The sequence below is a fragment of the Chrysemys picta genome, chromosome 3 (genome assembly GCF_011386835.1).
Source record: "Chrysemys picta bellii isolate R12L10 chromosome 3, ASM1138683v2, whole genome shotgun sequence".
In the NCBI taxonomy this organism is placed as follows: domain Eukaryota; kingdom Metazoa; phylum Chordata; order Testudines; family Emydidae; genus Chrysemys; species Chrysemys picta.
In genome coordinates, this window is record NC_088793.1 from 128,974,610 (window position 1) to 128,999,039 (window position 24,430).

At 40.9% G+C, this 24,430-nt stretch overlaps 1 protein-coding gene across 20 annotated transcripts in view; it reads left to right on the plus strand.

Moving 5' to 3' along the window:
• FAM120B (family with sequence similarity 120 member B) overlaps positions 1-24,430 on the plus strand; it is a 112,259-nt gene that overhangs the window by 10,630 nt on the left and 77,199 nt on the right. For 16 of the 20 annotated variants that reach the window (XR_010600160.1, XR_006174001.2, XM_042848318.2 and 13 more), the window contains exons 2-4: positions 4,425-5,472; positions 8,444-8,624; positions 18,277-18,378. Coding sequence is in view for 18 of the 20 variants with exons in the window: in XM_042848318.2 (XP_042704252.2) it covers positions 4,459-5,472; positions 8,444-8,624; positions 18,277-18,378 (1,297 nt within the window). In the remaining 2 variants the exon portion in view is untranslated. The remainder of the gene's footprint in view (positions 1-4,424; positions 5,473-8,443; positions 8,625-18,276; positions 18,379-24,430) is intronic. The other 4 variants (XM_065590477.1, XM_065590476.1, XM_065590471.1 and 1 more) reach the window with 2 other exon arrangements.

The following is a 24,430-nucleotide window of genomic DNA, read 5'->3' on the forward strand; positions in this document are numbered from 1 at the left end:
AGTATTGGGAGCATAAGCTTTCGTGGGTAAGAACCTCACTTCTTGCATCTGAAGAAGTGAGGTTCTTACCCACGAAAGCTTATGCTCCCAATACTTCTGTTAGTCTTAAAGGTGCCACAGGACCCTCTGTTGCTTTTTACAGATTCAGACTAACACGGCTACCCCTCTGATACTTGACATACATGTAGGTTATATCTGACCACTGATTTTCCACCATGCCAAAATAAGGGTGGGCCACGCACATCTGTTTCTATATACAAAACTTGAAGCAAAAAGTAGTTCTGGTTATATAGCTCCTTGGAGAATAGGAGAGCTTCCATGCAGGTGTACACACTTGATATTTTGGTAATCAGGACACCATGATAGGCTGAAAATTGTATTTTGTTAGCAGTTAACTTGTTAGTTACCCAAGGAAATAATGTTAAAAATAAATGTTTAGCTTTTTTGTGTGTTAGATGTAAACAAATGATATTTGTGTATATATTTTCTGTGTTAAAGATGGAAAGGCTGTTAGAAATCTACCCAGAATTTTAGAACAAAGCATTTGTGGCCCAATTCTGCTACATTTATTCAGGTTAAATAGCCTTGCAGTTAGTGGGTCTGCTTGTCTAATAATCTGCTACTGAACCTGAATAACCTACAGATTCAGGATCCGTTTTCTTGTTTTGTAGGGGGACTAGTGGCTCACAACATTGGCGATAGAATATAGAAACTAAGAGAAAATCTCTTAGTTGTAAGTTAGCCTAGGTCATTAATGTTCAAAAAGTATTTAAAAGTGAGAGCTATCTGAACTACATAAAATAATTTAGTGGTCTCAGCCCAGATCCCAGAATCCTCAGAAAAAACATCATATCACTAAGTTTTTTGTCTACATTGCAAAATGTTACATTTAAACATGATTGTAAATGATTGAGTTAGATTTTGACTATAATTTAGTGTTTAGGGTAGCCCTGGAAAAAACAGGTTCAGTATCCTTTTGTTTGATGTGAATTTGAGCATGATTTGTCCTGGTCTACACTGATGACTTAGTCATGGTCATAATCATATCTTATTTTATTGTTCACAGTTGTGTTCAAACATGATCAAATTTTGTTATGTAGACCAGCGGTTCTCAACCAGGGGTCTGTGAGGCCCCATGACTGAAACCTGGAGCTCTGAGCTCTGGTGCCCCCTATGGGGCTGAAGCCCAGAGTCCTAGCGCCCCCAGTGGGGCTGAAGCCCAGAGCTGTGGGGCTGAAGCTCGGAAACATGAGCCCCGGTGCTCCGTGAGGCAGAAGCCTGGTGCTGCGAGGCTGAAACCCAGAGTCCCAAGCCCCGGAATCTCTCTCCCCCATCCCCACCCCGGTGCTAAAAGCCAGAAGCTCTGAGCCTCACTGCCCCCCGTGGGGCTGAAATCCAGAGCCACAAACCCTGGTGTCCTACAGGTCTGAAGCCCTGGTGACTGGAGCCCCCAGCCCCGCCTGACTAAAGGCTCCCCTCCCCCCAGCTGAGTCCCCTGTTTTGGTGGCTGAAGCCCAGAGGGTCTCTCTCCCCCTGCTCCCTCTCACTGGGCCCTGGAGTTTTTATAGCATGTTGCGGGGGGCCTCAGAAAGAAAATGGTTGAGAATCTCTGATGTAGACAACCCCAAATTGGTACCCTTGTCAGTCTCAGCAGGGAGTTTGAGGACTGAATGCACCTGGAGACTGAACTGTCTCACCTCTTAGAGGTGGTCTGTCAGGTCATGGTTAAGGCCCATTGGAGAGGTGGGGCAATGCAGGAATCTTGCACTGCTGCTGTTGCTCAGGCTGTAGCTGTTCTGTGGTTAAAAAGACTTAAACCTCCAGTACTGTCTGTTATCTTTCACCAGCACTAAATTTAATGCACAAAAAGTAGCATTGTGTTGATTACACCTGCTTTGAGCCGGGGTTCTCAGACTTTTGTACTGGTGGCCCCTTTCACATAGCAAGCCTCTGAGTGTGACCTCCCCCTTATACATTAAAAACACTTTTTTATATATTTAACACCATTATAAATGCTGGAGGCAAAGCGGGGTTTGGGGTGGAGGCTGACAGCTCGCGATCCCCCCCATGTAATAACATGGTGACCCCCTGAGGGGTTCCGACCCCCAGTTCGAGAACGCCGGACTTTGAGTATGGTTAAATGACAGTGTTGAAAATACTTATGGCAGCCAGCAGTCTGTCTATGCTAGGTTCCCCAGCATTGCTGTTATTAACATTACTGAACTAGTACTGGCAATAGTGGGAAGTTTTCTGAAAATGTCCCTAGTATAGCTTGGCCTTAGTTATGTGAGAGAATATTTCAGATATTGATATAGCCATGAAGGCTGGAGAGTATTTGCATGACCTTTAGACAGTGCTGCTTCTAGATTATTTAGTGCAGCTTCTTACTTCAGCACCTGGATGGGGAGAGAGTGTCTCCTTTTCCTGGATCTTCATAGCTAAAACTGTTGCTTGGACCCAGTGCATTTCTGCAGAAACCATGTGGGTTCCTTTCAAAAACCCAGTGGCAGACCTCACCACATCACTTGGTGTAACTGCAAACAACAGTACCTGGGTGATGGAGGGGTTCTCTCAGTTCACAGGTCCAACTGTTGCTGGGTCTCCATGAAAATGTGATAACTTCCTTTTAAGGAACTCTTTATGGTGCAATTGTATACACCAGTACTCAAACTAAAGAGATGTGTAACTCCTCTTGTGATCACAGGTGCAGCTGTGAGTGAAAACCTCTGTTTTATGATACACACAGCTGGAATTTGAAGGACACCCACATGGCCCTAGAAATAGTGCTTGGGAAAGCAACACTATACTTTATATACCTGTGCAATAGTGATGGGGATAAATATTTCTATTTTTACAAAAGGTAATATCCACAGTGTAGTTCTAGATTGCTTAAACATTTAATCTCACTTCACACTGAAGAGGGTGTTTGAAAACTGCATGTGAAGGGTGTTACAACTCTGAGGAGGAAGAAAGGCTCATAGGCACCTTTTAGAGTTGTAAATTCATGATACTTTTCGTATTCAATTTCTTTTTTTTTAAACACTCCTGAGGTAGTTTGTAAGTCAAAATGTGAGAAATGAGCAGTGTGAAAGACAGGAATACTTGTACTTGCTTAATTAAAACATGCAGTGAATTTCCTCACTGTTTGTGTGAGAAAGGAGGGGACAATTTTGAATAAAGTCAAAGTAAAAAGAAAAATGAGTTTATCTTGCTGCATAAAAAATTCAGTATCGTCACCAGCAGGTTTCGGTAGAAAATCCTTTGAAATAAAAAGCCTTTGTATTAGTAGAAAAAGACAGCTGTCATTAAAGCTATGTAAATCATTTACTATGAGCAGGGATTTCTATAAACAAAAATGGTTGTAGGTTTTAATTTTAACCCTTCTCCCATACTTATTTTCACAATATATAACTTGGGTTCCTTTGCATGTTTTTAAACACAGAAAATGATGGGGGAATCCATATTTCTATTATTGTTTGGCAGTTTTTAATACAGAAAAATCTGATTTCATCCCTTCCTTGTATTAAGATTGTAGTCAGTATGTATATTTTTTTCTATTCAGGTTAATTGATTCAAAATGAGCACGCATTATAGTGACCACTTTAAAGTGTTAATCCTTTTAACAGTCAAGTTATCATAAACTTACTACATATAAATAGGGACATAATTATTTAAATGTGTTCTGAAATTTAGCTTTTGAGTCTTGAAAATACATGATAGTAAAATGCATAAGATTTTAAAATCAAAATACAACTGAAGCAACATGCAGAAATATGGGTCTCAGTCTTGCAGTTGGATTCATGAGGATGAACCATTGACTATATTGAAGCTTCAAGTAGGCATGGAGGTTTGCCTGCGTGGATCCAATTGCAGGATCAAGGCTGTGGGCTGCTTTTCATAGTTGTTGAGCCCCTGTTTCCACTGACTTCAGTTAGAGCTGTGGGTGCTGAGGGCCTCTGAAAGTCAAGCTAGTTGTCTCTACGTTGTAAACCCCCTTGGCAAAGGAAAAGTTACACACTGTTTACTCTTGGTATCTGTTTGAGTCCCTATAGACAAACACTCTGAATTTTTAAAGTAGACTTTGTGTTTTTGTGTTAAAAATAAATCTGTTTATTTGAGCTTTGTTCATCTTGATTTTTCAAATTAATACTTTTAGCATAGTTATAATGTTTTGTGCTGATATAGTAAGAACTAAAGATGGAAGACAAAGTGCATCACAAAGATGGATAGGTTTTATCCCCCAGTTTAGAGATGGAAAAACAAGTTTAGAGAGTTAAGGCCTAAGATAACACAAGGAATCATTAGCAAAACTAGAAACAGAACCCCATTCGTTGAACTCCCAGTTCCCTTGACTAATCATTGAGTGTTGCTTCTCTCTTAATATTGTGGTTTAGAACATTTTTGTTTTTTGTTTCCCTTTTCAGATTGCTCCGAGAATTCGGCTTAAAAAGAGCAACTATGGGCATTAAAGGTTTGCAGTGGTTTGTGGCAAACGCTTGCCCTGATGCATGTACAATGGTAAATCTGAAGGAAATGGCAGAAAAACATCACATCAGTCATCCTGACTCCCCTCCTGTAATTGTGGTAGATGCCATGGGTTGTATTCGACACTGGTACACACCAGAATCCTGGGTCTGTGGTGGCCAGTGGCAAGAGTACCTTGCTAATTTGCAGGATTTTATTAAAGCTTTTATGGCAGTTGATATCAAGCTGGTGTTCTGCTTTGATGGTGTTGTAGAGCAGAAAAAGAGAGATGAATGGGTCAAACGAAGATTGAAGAACAACAAAGAAATAGCCAGAATCTTTCAGTTCCTCAAGTCCTATAGACAACAACCAGGGAGAGGGATGTTCTTTATTCCTTCAGGGTTGGCAACTTTTACACGCTTTGCCTTAAAGTCTCTTGGTCAAGAAACAATATGTTCATTGCAAGAGGCAGACTATGAGGTGGCCTCTTATGGGCTGCAAAATAATTGCATGGGAATTCTTGGACAAGATACCGACTACCTCATCTATAACACCTCTCCCTATTTTTCTATTAATAAGCTCTGCTTGGACAGGATGGTCACTGTTATGTACTCTAGAGAGAACCTCTGTCATGCACTGGGCCTCAACATAACAGACCTCCCTCTTTTTGCTTGCCTGCTTGGGAATGATATAGTTCCAGAAGACATTTTGGAGGGTTTCTGGTGGAAATGTGTAGCTTCATGTCCTCCAAAGAGCCAGAGCTATGACAAAAGGGCTAACATAATTCTAGCTGTAGCAAGCTACATATCAAGAGTTCCATGCTCATATAGTAGCCTGAAAGACTTGGAAGAAATGCTACCTTTGGCATCAGACAAGAAATTACTTTACAGGGGAGTGGAGTCCTATCTCTTGCCTGGCCAACAGTCTCCATGGCTTCCTCCCAGTGTATCAAATTCTCAAATTCTCAAGCAAGAAACAGCCATATGTCCAGATCAGGAGATCTTTCAGGTATCTCATCTCTTAAAGCTTTGCCATCACCCTTTTGCTGTAAACGTTTACGGACACATGATAATGAGTGAACTCAAATATATCTTTTTTTCCGAGCAAAATATTCTTTTCCTTACAGAATGCTAAGGATGATCCAGAAATGGTCGGGAATTTTACAGGCAATGGTACTTCAGGATCAAGCTAAGAATAGTCTTTTTCCTTAAATGTACCAAGTCTTTTTTTTGGTAACCAGAAACACAGAGATTTGTTAATTCTCTAATATATTTTGTGAGACTTTTTGTTTACATGACAATGTTAAATCTATGACAGTTTATTAAGAGAAAACTTTGAGACTTCAAGAAAATGTCCTTTTAGAAATTGTGTGTAGGATGTAATTTAAGAGCCATATTTTGTTAGGTGCCCATAGGCTTTGAACATAGATAGGATCTCTCTGTCTACCTCTCTTAGTTATCTTAAAAAAGAAATCTGAGTATAATTTGAAAGTATATTTTATATTTATATTATGATTTCCATCCCAAAAGATTCCAAAGCACTTACAAACTGAAATAAAAACTACACAGTATTCACTTAGTCCACTTTTAAATGCAGCCATCACTCAGATAAAATATAGCAACTGTTTAAAGATACACATCCACATATAATTGATTGTAATGACTCCTGTTAGAGTGGTAAGGCCAAAATGAAGAAGAATATTGTTTCTGATTGAAAGTGCAAAGGAAGTTTAGGTAGGTAAAATTTAATTATCTAGAGCTATGTCTACACTACAGCCTATGTCGACAACACTTATGTTGCTCAGGGGTGTGAATATTCCACCCCTGTGAGCGACGTAAGTTACACCGACATAAACGTTCATGTGCACAGCACTATGTTTGCAGGAGAAGCTCTCTCCCGCTTGCGGAGGTGATTTTTTTTATGCCAACAGGAGAGCTCTCTCCGGTCAGCATAGAACGTCTTCAGCAGATGCGCTGCAGCCGTGCAGCTGCATCGGTACAGCTGTGCCGCTGTAGTGCTGTACATATAGACATGCCCTAAGTTGGAATATGGCCAGGACACCAGAGTTAACATCCCTTCTGTTACGGAACATATCATGAATCGTAGAAGTGTAGGGCTGGAAGGAACCTTGAGATGTCATCATGGTCATTACCTCGGTTTGATCTTTAATCTAAAAGGTTGCAGTTTCCTAAGATGATGAGGTAGTGTAATAAAATCAATTAATAAAAGATAATGTCTGGATGCTCCACTTAAGATTGTGGCCCTGTTGTACTTGTTTCTTTATAAGTAAAGAAGTCCCTACCCCAAAGAACTTAGTCTAATTTGTAGATCTATGGTTTGTTTTTCCATCCTTAAACATTGACAAAGCAAATACAAGTGCTCACATTTTGGAACGAACACAACTCTGCTATCTTAAATGTAAACAAGTCTACATATATACCTCAATTCCAGCCTTGCATACACTGGCTCTCAATGCTGCTTGTCTTGAAAAGTTTGCACCTTTTGTGTCTGCCTATTTATATACAGTAGAAACATTTTTCAAGATGCAGTGTCAATTACACTTGTATCCATGGTTAGTATGGAGCCCAACTTGTGTTTTTACTTTTCAGTGTATTGTAAATCATGGATTTCTGGTACATTGTGGCAACCAAACTTGCAATTTCATAAAATTTGTGAACTCACATCTATGCAAGCTATATGCATAAAATAAAATGAAATTAAGTATATTATTAGTGTGGCATATTTTGTATCAAGTCCGAATCCAATTTTGTAGCATCTAAAATGGACTATTGGGATAAAATTTATTACTTCATTGAGGATATAAATTGGTAAAATAGCTATAAACACCTCTTCTGGAGTAGCCGTCAGCACTATGCTAATGGGTGCTGCAGATAACTGCTAGAGCAATGAGTGCTATAAAAAAACCTGATACAAGTCCTTCATTTATTAACTTAATATAGAGTTGATTTAGTAAACTGAAACCCTGTTTACTTTGTTTGGACAGTAAAGATTTTGATGTCTTTTATGCTTATCCCAAAATTTTCCTCCCTCGCTCCCCGCTGTTGTGCGGTGTGCTGTGCACTGATTGATTGCCAGCGTGTTCCTTTTAGATAGCTGCATCTCAGTGGTGGTTTGTGGATCCTTTGGGATGAGAGATGCTATATAAATGTGAAATATTGCTATTGATAGGTTTCACTGTGGCATTTATGGCCTTGTAATTTACATAGCTATTTTCTGAGTGTACAAATCAGGGGAAAATCATGAAAGCCTGAAATGATTTTTGTAAAACAAGCTATGCTGGTCCCCTAGTCTAGCATCAGCAAAGCTTGCTTCCAAATGTGGGCTCCTGAGCTCCTAGGTAGAGGCTGGAAATGTTGCAGAAATAATGAGCTTGTCCCCTTGTTGTATGTTGCTTTCCAGTGACAGTCTTTAGGCCTTGTCTTCTCTGCTAAAAAAGGTGAGGTCAGTACTGTATCCCTGTCTGGGGTTGACCTCACCCGGTTTACCCCACAGTAAAACTAAAGTACTTTGTCTTCGCTGTGTTTTCACCTTGGGATAGCTGACATGTTAATTACCCCAAATTTAAAAAAATACACCTTTTTTAGCAGTGAAGACAAGGCCTCAGCTGACTGAAAGAGTAGCACTGATTTTCTCTGATGGGAGTTACTGGTAGCAAAGACATTGCCACTAATCGCCATTGAGAATGGTGAGTGGGGGAATAATAGGAAGAGAATGATGGGAATCCTGGGGACTCCTCCTCTTCACAAAAAAATTACACACCAATGAGATTATATTATTTCCCTTGTCCTTAAGGCAAAATGTAGGATTCTGATATTTTGAAATATCAGTTGTTTCCTTTCTGGGCATCATTTCACCAAGATCAGAGGAAATGTTTATTTTAAAAATAAGTTAATTTTGTCGTCGTTTGTTTTCTTAATTTTAAAGTAGAAAATAAATGACTTCTTCCCCATTTGAACAGCTAGCTAAAGAACAACACGTCAGAGCTGAAAATTATATGGTGTACAATGTCCTCAGTAAGGGAGAGGTTGAATGCAGCAATACATTGGAAGATGAACTTGATACAGAACTTCCTGGACAGGCACTTATCTACCGTCCAGTTCGACAACATATTTATTCTGTTCTGCTGGAGTCTGGAAAAGGTAAGGGTTATCCATGTATTCACTGCTCAGTGTCAGAGACAAGTAGTCTTAGGGCATGCAGATTGGACCACGTACTTTAATTATTTAAGAGACATGGTGAGTGAGGTAATATCTTTTATTGGACCAACTTCTGTTGGTGAGAGAGACAAGCTTTCGAGCCACAGAGAGCTCTTCTTCAGGTTTGGGAAAGGTGCTCCCAGCCTCTCAGCAAAATGCAAGGCGGAATATTACAAACATTGAATCTATCTCCCCTTGTAAGTATTCTCACACTTCTTATCAAACTGTCTGTACTGGGCTATCTTGATTATCACTTCAAAAGTTTTTTTTCTCTTACTTAATTGGCCTCTCAGAGTTGGTAAGACAATTCCCACCTGTTTATGCTCTCTGTATGTGTGTATATATATCTCCTCAATATTTATTCCACTCTATATGCATCCGAAGAAGTGGGCTGTAGTCCACGAAAGCTTATGCTCTAATAAATTTGTTAGTCTCTAAGGTGCCACAAGTACTCCTGTTCTTTTTGTAGAATAAGTAGTTAGCATATATTGTAAGGGACTATTCAAGGTAGAGTGGCCCGTTAACACCTCTGCAGTCATAGGACAAAAAGAGCGGTTTAGTGGTTTACAGATTGTTGTAATAAGCCATAAATCTAGTGTCACTGTTCAGTCCATGGTTTTTAGTGTCTAGCAGAGTGATGAATTTAAGCTTCCAGGCATGTCTTTTGAAAATGTTGTGCAGATTTCCTTTGAGGATAGGTCAGCTAGAGCATGATTGCTTTGTGAGAAGTGTTCACCCACAGATGATAGGGTGTTTCTGTCTTTTATAATTTTCCTGTGTATGTTCATTTGAGAGCGTAGTGATAGTTGTTATTGGGGCATTTAGTGCACTGGATGATGTGTACCCAGAGGTGAGCTGGAGCCGGTTCCCACCTGTTTGTGGGAACCGGTTGTTAAATTTAGAAGCCCTTTTAGAACCGGTTGTCCCACAAGGGACAACTGGTTCTAAAAGGGCTTCTAAATTTAACAAAAGCTCCAGCAGCTCCCTGCCCTTCCCCCGGCCCCAGCTCACCTTGCTCCGCCTCCGCCTCCTCCCCCGAACGCTCCCCCGGCTTCTCCTCCCCCTCCCCGGCTTCCCGCGAATCAGCTGTTTGCCTGGGAAGCCTCGGAGGGCTGAGAAGGAAGCAGCGGCTTCCCGGGCTCCGGCCCGGCCCCCGACCCTGGTTGGCATGGCTCCGACCCCGGTTGGCCGGGCGGCGTGGCTCTAGCCCGGGCCTGGCCCCAGCCGTCCGGCAGCGAGTCTCCGGCCCGCCCCCGACCCCAGGCGGCGCGGCTCTGGCCCAGCCCCGGGCGGCGTGGCTTGGCTCCGGCCTGGCTCCGACCCCGGACAGCGCGGCTCCGGCCCGACCCCGGATGGCCGAGTGCCCTGGCCCTGGCCCTGGCCGAGTGCCCCGGCTCCGGCCCCAACCTCAGCCCAGGCTGAGCGGCTCCGGCCCAGCGGCCCCAGCCTGGCCCCCACCTCCAGGCAGCGTGGTAAGGGGGCAGGGAGCAGGGAGGGGGTGTTGGATATAGAGGGCAGGGGAGTTGGGGTGTGCGGATTAGGGTCGGGGCGGTCAGAGGGCAGGGAACAGGGGGATTGAATGGGGGCAAGGGTCCCGGAGGGCAGTCAGGAAGGAGCAGGGGTTGGATGGGGCAGTGGGGGGCAGTCAGGGGACAGAGAGAAGGGGTGGTTGGATGGGGCAGGGGTCCCGGGGGGCCATCAGGAATGAGAGGAGGGGTTGGATGGGGCGGCAGGGGGCAGTCAGGGGACAGGGAAGGGGGGTGGATGGGGCAGGAGTCCCAGGGGGGGCTGTCTAGGAACGTGGGGGGTTGGATGGGGCAGGAGTCCTGGAGGACAGGGGGGCACGACCCCCTCGTGGGGTGAGGAGGAGGGAACCGGTTGTTAATATTTTGGCAGCTCATCACTGTGTGTACCACATGTTGTGATAGGCATGTGTAGGATCCAGTGATCTTGAAAGGTGTGTGGTGGGGGGTGTTGATCTGTAGCAATGGAGATATGTCTGCAGGTTTTGCATCTTTGTTCTGGCAGGGTTTGGTGTTACTTTGATGTGTCCTGGTCTGTGGGGAGCTTGCTTCTAATGACGATCTTGGAGAGGTTGGGGGGTTGTCTAAAGGCCAGAAGTGTGGGGTTCAGAAAAGATTTCTTTCTGGATGGGGTTCCCATCAAGTATGGGTTGTAGTTGTTTGATGATACTCTGTACGGGTTTCAGTGTCGGGTGGTATGTGACAGCTAGGGCTTGTGGTCAGAGGGGGTTTCATTTTTGTATTGAAGGAGATTCTCTTGGGGTATTTGTGTGGCCCATTCCATGATGTGATCTACTTCTCTAGTGAAGCGTCCTTGTTTGGTGAAGGCAGTTTTGAGTGTGTTAAGGCGTATATCCCGGACTTTCATCTTGGAGCATATTCTGTGGTGTGTGAGTGCCTGGCTGAAGATAACAGATTTCTTGATGTGTTTGGGGAGATTATTGGATCTATGAAGGTAGGTGTGGTGATCTGTGGATTTCTTTTGTATGGTTGCCTGTAGGGTTCCATTGTTGAAGCTGATTGTGGTGTCTAGGAAGTTGATGCTAGTGTGGGAGTGTTCCAGAGAGAGTTTAATGGACAGATGGTAGTTGTTGAAGTTGTGGTAGAAATCTATGAGGAACATTAAGCCGTCTGTCCGGAGAATGAAAATATCATCCATGGACCTCGGGTTTTGTGGTGCATTAGTCCAGCAGTTCTTCAGGATGGCCCATGAAGAGGTTTGTATATTGGGGAGCCAATTGATTAATGAAATTAAATTAACAAGCAGCAGGTTTAAAGCAAAAAAAGAAGTACTTCTTCACACAATGTACAGTCAACCTGTGGAACTTGTTGCTGGGGATGTTGTGAAGGCCAAAACTATAATGGGTTTCAAAAAGAATAGATAAGTTCATGGGGGATAGGTCCACCAATGACTATTAATCAAGATGGACTGTGATGCAACCTCATTCTCTGAGTGTCCCTTAACTCAGATTGCCAGAAGCTGGGAGTGGGTGACTGAGGATCACTCAATGATTGCCTGCTCTGTTCATTCCTTCTGAAGTACCTGGCATTGGCCACTGTTGGAAGACAGGATACTGGGCTAGGTGGACCCACTGGTCTGACCTGGTATGGCTGTTCTTATATTCTTACGTTCTTATGAATACCTTTCCCAGACCAGAAGAAGACCTCTGTGTGGCTTGAATGCTTGTCTCTCCCACCAAAAGAAGTTGGTCCAATAAAAGATGTTACCTCACCCACTTTATCTTTCTAATGTCCTGGGACCAACACTGCTACAACTACACTTTGAGGATATTTTAAACTATTTTTGAAATCTAAATTCTTTCATTCCAAATTTCAGTGGCTCACATCTGCATCACATTTAGGATAAATGCTGTGGACAATACACATGTAATTAGTAAGGAATCAATCAGAAATCATGAAAATTAGAATGTTGTAATGTTTCTACATACTGTTGAATTTTAGTACCTTTTAAGTTTAAGTTAAAAAAATAACTCCGTGTTTTTTCGTTTATTGTTAAAAGAATACATGTGAAAGTTATTAATGATCAGAAGACTGAGCAAAATCATTTAAGTTTAGAGTGTTCTAATAGGTTAAGAAATGGGAACATTCTTTTGCTTCCACGATAGTCCTAAGTCTTAATACAAGGCTTCTTCGGAGGTTAAAGTAACAATCATTTACGTACTTTAAAAAAATAGTTATGAAATTTAATAATTTTACTCTAATTTTTTGTTTGCAAATAGGAGGTTTTAAGCAATTCTTGTTATTGAGCTAACTATAAATACAAATAAATGGAAGCACTTTTGAGAATTATATTTATTTTATCCAGTTGTGAGTGAGAAAATATTATTTCTTTCCCCACTGATTTGGACCCAATTCTGTAACTGGATCTGCCTATGTGGAATCTACTTGTACAGATCCGAGTGGAAAATTCATGATCTTAAGTTTTCTGTTTCATACATGTACTATTTTTACGTGTCTTTTGCCTCAAACTTCCAAAGGTTTTTAGACAATGGATTGAAAATGAAAAACTGTTGTTGCACTTTTATTGTGTTTTGTAATGTTTTCTCATACTATTTACTTTGTATGGTTAGCCATGGAAGTTCGACATCAGTTAAACTAATGTTTTTATTACATACTAAGAAATCATGTAATTGGGCACCTGACTTCCTTTGTCTACTGAAGATTGAAGTCTTACAGTAAAAGGAAAAAAATAGGAAAAAGTGACTCAGAGTTTAAAAGGCACATGGAGAGAACAAAATAGGTTTCAGCAAAAATAATGCGCAACAGCCATTTTTCATTTTTCAGCCCATCGTGTCTCAGTTTTTGAGGACAATTACAGCCTGGTTGGCTTTTGTTTACTCCTCTGAGCAGCAGGACTTCAGTGCGGTCTGCAGAAACACACACAACTAAGGGCTTGTCTACACTGGCACTTTACAGCGCTGCAACTTTCTCGCTCGGGGTGTGAAAAAACACTGCCCTGAGCGCTGCAAGTTTCAGCGCTGTAAAGTGCCAGTGTAGACAGTGCACCAGCAATGGGAACCGCGCCGCTCGTGGAGGTGGTTTTTTTAGAGCGCTGGGAGAGAGCTGTACCGTGACTACACAAGCCACATTAAAGCGCTGCTGCGGCAGCACTTTAACTTTGCCAGTGTAGACAAGCCCTAAGACTAGTGTCTTTAGTTAACAGTTGTAGCTGCAGAATGGCAGACTGTTATCATATAGATTTTTGTGTGTCAAGCCAAGACAAATTTGGGGCTAGTCTACACTAGAAGCACTACATTGTCACAGCTGCACTATGCTGCTGAAGTGTGTCTGGTGAAGACTGTCTATGGGAGAGAGTTCTCCTGCCAGTGTAATAAATCCATCTCCCACCGACATACCACTGTCCACAGCAGCGCTTAGGTCGCCGGGGTAACTTACGTTGCTCAGAGGGGTGGCTTATTCACACCCCTTATTGACATAAGTTTTACCGATATAAGTGGTAGTGTGTACAAGCTGTTGGTGTGGCAATTCATAATTAAAATAAGAACATAAGAACGGCCATACTGGGTCAGACCAAAGGTCCATCTAGCCCAGTATCCTGTCTTCCAACAATGGCCAATGCCAGGTGCCCCAGAGGGAATGAACAGAACAGGTAATCACCAAGTGATCCATCCCCTGTCGTCCATTCCCAGCTTCTGGCAAACAGAGGCTAGGGACACCATCCCCGTCCATCCAAGCTAATAGCCATTGATGGACCAGTCCTCCATGAACATATCTAATTCTTTTTTGAACCCTGTTATAGACAATACTGCATTGTTTTTCCAGAAATTATTCTTAGAACTTTAAGGAAAGATTGTTGGTGTTCATCACTTACCAATTTCTCCCTCAAACAATGCAATCAGATGGTCTGTTCTGTAAACGTGATTTTTCTTAAAACCTCTCAGTTTAAAAAGAGAAGTGGGAAGGGAGCAAGTGAAATCATTTAGCTAGTATTATATTTTTATTAAATATTGTACTAATTTTTTTGAATCCTTAAAATCCATCAGGTTGACATTCCTGTCATAGAAATTGGCCTTTTCTTTTTGCAGTCATCTGACATGCTTTGGTTTCTTTTAGTCGCTAGATATTTTTGAAAAAACAGTTAGCTCAGAATAGATGAAAATGTCACACAAACTGCTGCCTCAGGACTCCTCCCCCCCAGAAGCTCCTCAGGATTGAGAATTTAGGCTGTGTTTTTCAAAGGTGCCTAAGGGAATTGAGAATTCAGTAGTAGTTGGGGGCCTAGCTACCTTTAGATCCTTTAATCCCCACCTTAATAAACCATGACGTTTTCCCCTCAGGCTCTGATCTTGTAAACACTTAAGCACGTGCGCACCTTTACTAATGTGGCTGCTCATGAGTAAAGTCAGTCACACAAGTCCTGACGTGTTTGCAAGATAGAGGCCATATTTTGAGACTCATTAAAAAGTACGGGCTTGATTGTGGTCTTGCCCATGACAGCAGGTATTGGCTAAAGTTTTAAAATAAAGGTGTTTCATTTGGCTACATTAGTTCCTTAAATATAATTTAGCAGACATACTACCTATACAGCACTGAGCTTTTATCATCTTTCTTTTAATAATACTTTAATAATACTACTGGAAAAAGTATTTTAGACAGAGAAAAAGTTAATAGTGGATAATGTTTCTGTTAACCCCACCTCCATAACCCAAACAGATTATTTTTTGTAATAATTCTGAATAAAGTTGGCAGTTATGTTTTAGAATTCGCTCATTACATGGAAATGTCTGCACCTGTATTGCTATTGTTAATTTTAAAAGTATGTAATGTATCATAAATACTTGGCTGACTCCTAGAGATCATGGAATTACTCCCAGTTCTAAGCTTAGTCTGCCAAACTGACCCTCGCTTTGACACTGCCAAAAGACATCTGTGTGGAGGATTCTGTGCTTGTTGTCACCAATATGCACTCAGTAGGGCTGAAGTGTTCGCAGATGTGAAGGAGTATATGTAACATAACATAATTTATATAAGTCTAAAGTTATGCATGTTGCACACGGGTCCTATCCAATTTGGAATTTTGTTTATACTAATAGACAATAGTAATTCACAGATCATTCACAAAAATGTTTATTTTTTTTAAAATAGCTGCCATTTTTCACTCCAGATGTGTCTGGATTTCAGTGGTGATTTCTGTATATATCGTGCAGAAGTACTTTGAAAATGTAGTTTGGGATTATCAAAAGTTTCTAAGGGAGTTGGGAATTTAATGGGATCCCTCAGGATCGAAGGAGCAGTCATTTTAGATTATGGTATAAGATTTGAGGTGAATATGAGGTCACTATTCACATTGAGTTCTTCCATGAAAATCTCTCTTTATTAATTCTTAACTTGGTGTATTTTGGAATCATACCCAAAAGAGAAGCACTAATGCACAATTTCAGTGGACGTTTTACTTGATCAAAGAGAAATCAGCAGGGTGGTTTTTTCCTTCAAATGTCACTCAGGTGTTACATTTTGATCTTTGAATGGTAAAGAATTTAAAATATATTCCTTTGAATGGCTCACTTCCTGGCATCCCGGGAGCCATGCTGCTTAAAAAGATTTGTCATCAGTGTTTTGCCAGGATATGTAGTAGATGTGAATAAAGGTAATACAAATGTCTTGTTGGCAGGCAGAGGCTTTCTGTCTTGTGGCATTTAAGGAGTTTGTCTAATTAGTGCAGCAGGTTTTATTATGCCACCTGAGCTGTAGCCAGGATTGACCCTTGTTTCCAGTATTGGGGAGAGACTGAATTCGGCATTCACAGCCCTGTTCTGTTCTTGTTGCATTTCTATGTTGTCAGTTGTATAGAATCATGCTTTTAACAGTCATTGTTTGTTTGACTACCTCACTTGAATAATCGTGTATTTATATAATTGATGGATTGTCGTCACCAAGATGTTGTGATGTTTTGTAAATATATATATATACACACACAAGTATATACAGATACACACACATACATAAATATAATAATAATAAAGGTTTACTATGACTACCCTCTCCATTTTGGTATGTAATGCTTGAGCAGCGTAAGTACCAGAAAAATGTTTAGTGTAAAAATAGTTTATTTCACCCAAATTTAGAACCCAATGACACTTTATAATCTCAATTATAACATTTTTATAACCCAGCATCTCAATTTTTATTAAAGTATCCTGACTTGCTCAGAAGTCTTTTTTTTTAAAAGACAAATACAAATTTCAGAACTCTTTCCAAAAAATGACACTAGAATACTGACGCTAGAATACTAGTGATAAAAAATTATCACTCCAAAACATTATTATTCCAAAACAGGATGTTAGACTGTTCAGCAATTCAATTGCTATACAATTTCAGGGTATCTTTTTCATGTCGGATTTTTTTTATCCTCTAGCATCTGCCTGGAGATTGACAAATTTATTTTCTTCATATTGCATATTGGAACACAGAAGTGAAAATTCAGGGCATGCTCCACTGAGCTGTATGAGATGGTTGTGATGCAAGCAAATTCTGGACCAAAAGGGAGAGCACCATGTACAGGGGGAATAATACTAATTTTAGTATTTTTTCACAATGATGGGAGGTGATCTGAAAAAGTTTCTATAAATCAAATTACAACATGAAGATGATATGTTGAATATGCCAAATAGAATTAGGATACTTTTCAAAATACTTAATTATTCTATTGTTTTAAAAAAAGCTTCAAGTAGCTAGAGCATGAAAATAGCAAATTTAACATTTAAATGCTTTTAGGGGAAAAAATGGTTATAACTATTTCCATATCAGAAGAAAAGGGCAAGCCTGCCAGGTAATAACAACTAACAAATCTAGTCAAATATGTAGGAATGTGTGCTGGGCAAAAGAGGCTTTTGGGACCTCCAACAACATCAGGAAAGCATGGACATGCCCAATACTACTAAGGTAAAAAATAAGCAAGAAAAAAAACTTTATTTTATTGGGGGGGGGGAGGAGACTTTTCAGACCTTCTTTATACAACATAATTCAAAAAGGACAAATGGCCATTTCCCCCCTCTCCTCACAAATGATTTGCCTTTAAACTGGGATTTTGAAAGGATCTTGAGAGAGTTAGGCATCCAGCTCCCATTAGATTTCATTGTTAGCTGGGAATAAAAGTCAATGGGAAATGACAGGTTTCAGAGTAGCAGCCGTGTTAGTCTGTATCCGCAAAAAGAAGAACAGGAGTACTTGTGGCACCTTAGAGACTAACAAATTTATTAGAGCATAAGCTTTCGTGGACTACAGCCCACTTCTTCGGATGCATATAGCTGCATAATGGATATGCATATGGATGCATAATGGGAAATGGGGGCCCTAATTCCCTTAGGCCCTTTTTGAAAATCTCAGCCTCAGTTGCTAGCTACCTTAATCATTACATCAAGCATTTTTGAAAAATATACTTTGGGATGAGATCCTCAGCCCCCATGCTGGTCCCTTTACACCAGGTGAGAGGACTGGAGTGGTATAAAGGGACCCTAAAAGCCGTGGTTCTAGCCATAGGAGGATTCCCCTGGTGCAGATAGCTGTATAGGCTGCCCTGTAATGACCCCTTGCAAGACATAACATAGCATGTATGCCAGAGTCAGGTCTGGGAGCAGGCAGGGAATGTTAGGGGCAGGGCTAGAGCATGCAGCACAGTGGAGAGTCTGGGCTGCATTGTGGTCTATCAGGCAGCCTTGGGAGGCTGACATAACATAGGTTCCCAAGACTGGCTAAGTTACACTGAAGGGCAGCCCAGGATGAGAAGGGCACAAAAAGCTAACTTAGCCCCTCCTCCTCATTGCTACAGGCACAGCTCAAAATTTTGCCTTGAGTTTTCAGTTGCAGTTCCAATGCTGAACTCTTGTCATAATGTATAACTAAACCTATAGCCATTTGTTCTGATCACTTGTGAAAAGATGCTCTAAACTGTTTCTTGTATTTTTAAAGTATATGAGCAACCAGTTGTAATGCGGTGCTTACTAATGCTTTGCAATCTCCTCCCACCACTCTTCTCAACCCTTACGTGAACACTTGTATTTGGTTTATTGATCAAATTGTCTATTCTTTAGACACCTGTGGAGCCTATCCTATAGTAAAGGAGTGGTTTGTGTACTTTGGGAATCCAATGGAGCAACCAGACCTTGTACAACCTATACCGCTTGACATCCCAGGTAGAATAAAATCTCATCTTTATATTTAACTCTGAACTGATTAATGATATTATTTGAATATTTGGTTACAAATCTGTTTAGAAAATCTTTCATCAGGTATTTGGTTGTGCAGTCAAAGAAAACTATGAAAGACCAGTTGTTAAAATGTTAGTGCTGTATCTCCAGAACTGCTTGGAATTGCACTGTGTTTAACAGTTTTAATCTCAGAATTTTATATTATACTGTATTAAATTAAAATGTCACACAGTACTTGAGAAATTGACATTTGAAACAGATGTGAACAATTATTTAAAGAGTTTCAAAGATATATTGCATTTGAGGACAAGGAAGCAAAAAGAGGCTGTTATACCAAACCATACGTAAATCTAAAAATTGTCCCATTTTCAAAAAAATGTAATTGGACCTCCTATGTGGTGCCTGTGAGTTTTTTTCTACTATTTGTGGCCCATACACTGTCTGCTTTCGATGTTTGCACTGCTTTGTTTCTTCTCTGTCTTTATTTTGCTTTAAGAAAAGGGACACATGCACCACCAGCATTTCAGCTATTTCATTGTGATTGTAATATTAAGAGGACCGTTTTACATTTATAAAACATTTTTCATCCAAATGTTTTACACTTGATTGGTAACTACATGATTGAATATATACTAATTCATATACTACTGTATATGAATTGCCTGTCTACCACCGCAGTGCAATCACCCCTGGGATTGAATGTGACATCTTTTTAATAGCACACAGCTGCACTGTAATAGTTTAGGATGGGAAGTGAGCAATACCATATCCAGTTGCACTCTCAGAGGGCATTCAGATTGGCCAAAAGCAGTTACCTAGCTGAAATTTATCCAAAATATTTTTAGTGTAACACCTTTACCCTTATAACAGGTGTGTCAGGAACTCAGTTTTATCCCACTCAGAATGTGGCATCCCCTAATAAAATACCAAACTTTGGTCCCAACCCCCAATCCTTTGCCAGTGAGCTACGTACAAAGGGACCCCTGCAGAGCTTATTACATGACTGAGGCCTATGTTGTAACAATAAAGCTGTGACAAAAATGACCAAATGCTAGTAAGTTGGCCCTTTGGTCCAATTTCGGACCTGAAATGAGCAGGTGCAATTCCCATTGACTTTAATAGAAGTTGTCTGCTTACCTCATGGATAATTTGGTCCTTAATTCTTAGTTCACATAATGGAGGGAAAAAATGCACAGCTATCATGAGTTAAGGAGGGGATTATGAGTCATTGACTAGTGTGCCATTTTTTCCTATTTGTATCATTATTTTAAAACACAGAATATTTATAATAGCTCTCCTGCCTTGCCTCTTTCTGGAATTAGCAAGTGCTCCCATGAGCTGTTTGGCACCACAAACTGCTGTTACTTTTCTGGTTGCATGTGTGTAATTGGTTGTGTTTATTTTTTCTATTTTGGTTCTTTTTAAAATAAATAGTATATAGAAATGTGCCTCTGAGCTTTCTTGACTATCACACAATCCAGTAAAGGAAATAATTGGTAAGACCTACCTACCTTCCTTGATCCCTCAAGTCCTTTTAAGATGATATAAGAAGACGCCCATTAAATCTGGTGACCTTTCTATTTGTTCCAGCACCCCTAGTCCCAAATCCACATTTTCCCTGCTGCCACTGCACTCCTAAACATGCAGAATTTGAAAAGCATGTGCTACCTGTATGCCCTTCTTCTTCAAAGTATCTGGACACCTCAAAATCATGAATGTATTTTATTCTTACAACACACCTGTGAGGTAGCAAAGTATCCCTATTTTACAGGTGGATAACTGAGGCAAAGGATATTAAATGACTTGCCCAAGGCTACAAAGGAAGTTTGTAGCTGGGCTATCAACTGAACCCAGGTTTCCTGAGTCCAAATCCAGTATTCTGTCCTGGAGACTGTCCTTCCTACTCTAGGAATCTAGTGATGTAATGATTGCACATTCAAATACAGATGATAGGGAAATTCAGGAGGAGGGCAGCTGGCTGGGGTCTGAGATGGATCCGGAGATGCCTAGGAGAATATGAAGCCATGGTATAAAAATCAGTTGGTCTGTCTTATACAGCTTTCACTTTATTTCCTTTGAGTATGCATTTACAGAGCACCACATCTTCACATGTTGGTTTTAAAAATTTGTTTTTAAAAGGCAGGGGGAGAGTAAAATCTTAGACCCAAATCTGTCCTGAACACTTAGTCTGAGTACTATGGTTAAATCTTCCCTTCCAGGTGGTAGAGTGGGGGAAGGACTTACATAAAATGGCAGGTGCTCTGGCTATCCCATTCACCTTTGTGTTGAGAATAAGCATGAATAATTTAAGTCCAAAATATAGTTTTAAAAGTATGTGCAACCTAAAAATGGAAGTTTATTCATCTCTAATAACTACTAACTTACAGAGCAGACTATTACAGAAAGGGAGAATGATTTCTGGTGTTTATTTTTAGTGCTCTGTTTTCATTCCTTCAGAGAACAAATAGTTTTCTAAATTTTTTGCAGTCCATATTTGTATGACTTAAATTCTCTCATGCAGTTTTTATTTTCCACTGCATGACTGATTCACCAAATAAGGATGTCAGCAGCACATCACAGTTTTCAAATGGGAATCTTATTTGGAGATAAATGTAAAGATGATGTTATAGGAAGTTAGAATTCAAATCTGAAAATCAAAGTCAGACCAACAAAAAAGAAGAAATCTTGATAGAAGATATTATTTGAACCACAGGCATTTGTAATATGTGTGATGGGTTTTGGTCTTTTGTTTGTTTGGTTTTGGTTTTCTGCTGCAGATTCTGATAAAAATATGTATCTTTCTGGAAATTTTTATATTATATAAATATTTCATCACTTTCTCTAAAAGAAGAGTACTAAGAGATTATGGATGAAATCCTGCCCCTGTTGAAATCAGTGTGAGTTTTGCTATTGACTTCACTACGGATAAGTTTTCACCTGTATCTTTTCAGGTTTCTTAATTTGTTGAAGTGGTTAAAGAAAAAGGTTATATTTTGACATACTTTTTAAACTTTAATCTGGATCATTGCAGATTTCAGAAATCTTCAAAAAAAAACCAGGAAAAACACTACTAAAATATACTTGTTATGGGACATAAGAAAGTACGATGCCTTAAAATCTGAAAATCTTACGGCTGATAGAAGATGGAATATTAGATTATAAAATAACTGGTGTTAAGGCTTCAAGAACAATAATTTAAGATCTAGTGTGTGTGTGCAGGTATACAAACACATCCTTATATGACCCAGCCCTCTGAAAGAGTCCCATCTGAAATTTTGGCGTGTCCCCTTCCATTTGAATGACTAGGGTATGGATTTTCCTTTACTCTCCCTCACACATCTAACAGACCAAAATTAAATTTAAACCTTAGATGACTTTTGTTTTCTTTAATTTATTGGTTAAGCAAAGATGGACATAAAAACTTAAAAGACCTATTAGACCATCTTGTCCATCCCCCATGCTATTGATGGGGATATACTAGGGTGACCAGATGTCTGGTTTTCGACCGGAACACCTGGTCGAAAAGGGATCCCGGCGGCTCCGGTCAGCACTGCTGACCGGGCCGTTGACTGTCCAGTTGGCGGTGCCGCGCGGCTGGCAGGCTCCCTGCTAGCCTCTGCGCCGCACGGCTCCCTGGAAGCAGCTGGCATGTCCCCCCTCCGGCTCCTATGCGTAGGGACAGCCGTGGGGCCCCATACGTTGCCCCTACCCCAAGTGCCACCCCCGCAGTTCCATTGGCCAGGAACCATGGCCAATGGGAACTGCGTGGGCGGTGCATGCGGACGGGGCAGCACGCAGAGCCATCTCTCCGTGCCTCCACATAGGAGCCAGAGGGGGGATGTGCCGCTGCTTCTGGGAGCTGCTTGAGGTAAGCGCTGCCTGGAGCCTGCACCCCTGACTCCCTCCTGCGCCCCAACCCTCTGCCCCAGCCCTGATCCCCCTCCCACCCACTGAACCCCTTATTGCCACCCCAAAGCACCCTCCTACACCCCAAATCCCTCATCCCCAGCCCCAGCCCAGAGTCTGCACCCCCAGCCAGAGCCGTCACCGCCGCCGCATGCCAACCCCCTGCCCCAGCCCAGAGTCCCCTTCTGCCCTCCGAACCCCTCAGCCCAAGCCCCCTCCTGCAGCCCAAACCCCTCATCCCTGGCCACACCCCAGAGCCTGCACCCTCATCTGGAGCCCTCACCCCCTCTTGCTAGGGTGACCAGATGTCCCGATTTTGTAGGGACAGTCCTGATTTTTGGGTCTTTTTCTTATATAGGCTCCTATTATCCTCCACCCCCGTCCCGATTTTTCACACTTGCTGTCTGGTCACCCTACCTCTCGCATCCCAACCCACTCCCTCAGCCTGGAGCCCCTTCCCACACTCTGAACTCCTCATTTCTGCCCCCATCCCCCACCCCGGAGCCCACACCCCCAGCTGGAGCCATCACCCCCTCCTGCACCCCAGCCCCCTGAGCCAGCCTGCTGAAAATGAGTGAGGGTGGGGAGAGTGAGTGACGGGGGTGGGGGGATGGAGTGAGCGGGAGACAGGACCTCAGAGCAGGGGCAGGGCAAGGGTGTTTGGTTTTGTGTGACTAGAAAGTTGGCAACCCTAGAATATACAAATCTGTTTAAGGAAAATGCATATATATTTAATCTATATATTCTGGCTTCCAGAAGTAATCTAGCAAACAAGATGCTGATAAAACATTTGTAACGGAGATTAGATTTGATAACAGATAAGTGAAGTGTATTAGGAATGTACCGTTTAATGAGTTTGAAAATATCCTTATCTCCTGAAGATAGCTGATCCATTTGATGTATTCAGGGTCTGTAGTTTACTGTCACAAACATATTCTGATGCTGCTTTTCATTTTGTTGCCAAAAAATCTCAGATACTGTAGGTGAATTTAAATATAAGTCACTTCATATTGGAGGAGCCTGGATGTACTGTACTTTCATTGTTCCAATCATTGGTTACTACAGGCATATGTAATGGATATACTTGGTTTCAGAAGAAGGTATTCAAAGATTTATTTTAAAGACTCAGATTTAACAAGTATTCTGGCTTGCAGTAGTAAACCTTTAAAAGTGGCCAAGATGATTGACAGGTTAATGTTAAGCATTCCTGATAAGCAGTCTTCTAAATCCCTTCTTATAGTTGTTTCTTCATATACATGTTAAAACAGCTCAAATGTTTGTTTTATATTTTTATAATTATATTTATATCATTCTTTACTATAAAGCCACATCTCAACTCTCATTATTTATTTATTCAGGTTGAGAAGCTGTATTTTTTTCTTTTAAACTGTGCAGCTCGTATATTGCACCTGCAGTGCTTGTACCATGTGGTGACGTGACTTAGGTTGGTGTAAATTTATACAGCAGCTTCATGTAAACCTAGAGTTTAATGACACTGAGGTGTTAATGCATTCCACCAGTTTGTGTCTGAATGCATTACTTGCTTATTATAAATCAATTATTGAAGCTCAGCCAACCAAAATAAAGACTTACTATGCATGTGAGGTTTTCTTGTTTTTTATTCATACATGATCATATTTAAATACAACATTTATTCTAGCACATGAATTAAAAGGAAAAATTAATTTGATCAATGATCTTTTCACATGTTGACTAAAAAGTATCTTTCTTGTTAGAAAAGTATCACTTCATAACCCTGTGGTGACCAGACCACTCATTTTGGTGATATTCTCACTCTAGGAATGCACAAGGAGTATAAGCATGAGTACTCCTAAATTTAGTTCTTCACACAATTTTATTGCATAATAAAGGAAGACTGAAAATGACAAAAATCTTGTAGAGTTATAGGGCATCTTTCTTTGATTACATAAACTTGTAATTGTTAAATCTCAGATAAGACAGTTAATTTCCCCCTGAATAATCCAGCTAGTAGCAACTGCCCAAGTAGCAATTCTGATTTTTTTCCCATTTTGTTTCTTAAATAACTTTTCCAAAAGTGAATCAAAGGATTTGTCTACATGGCACTGCAGTCCAAATTACAGGAGTGTGAATTGTAGAGCTCTCCAATATG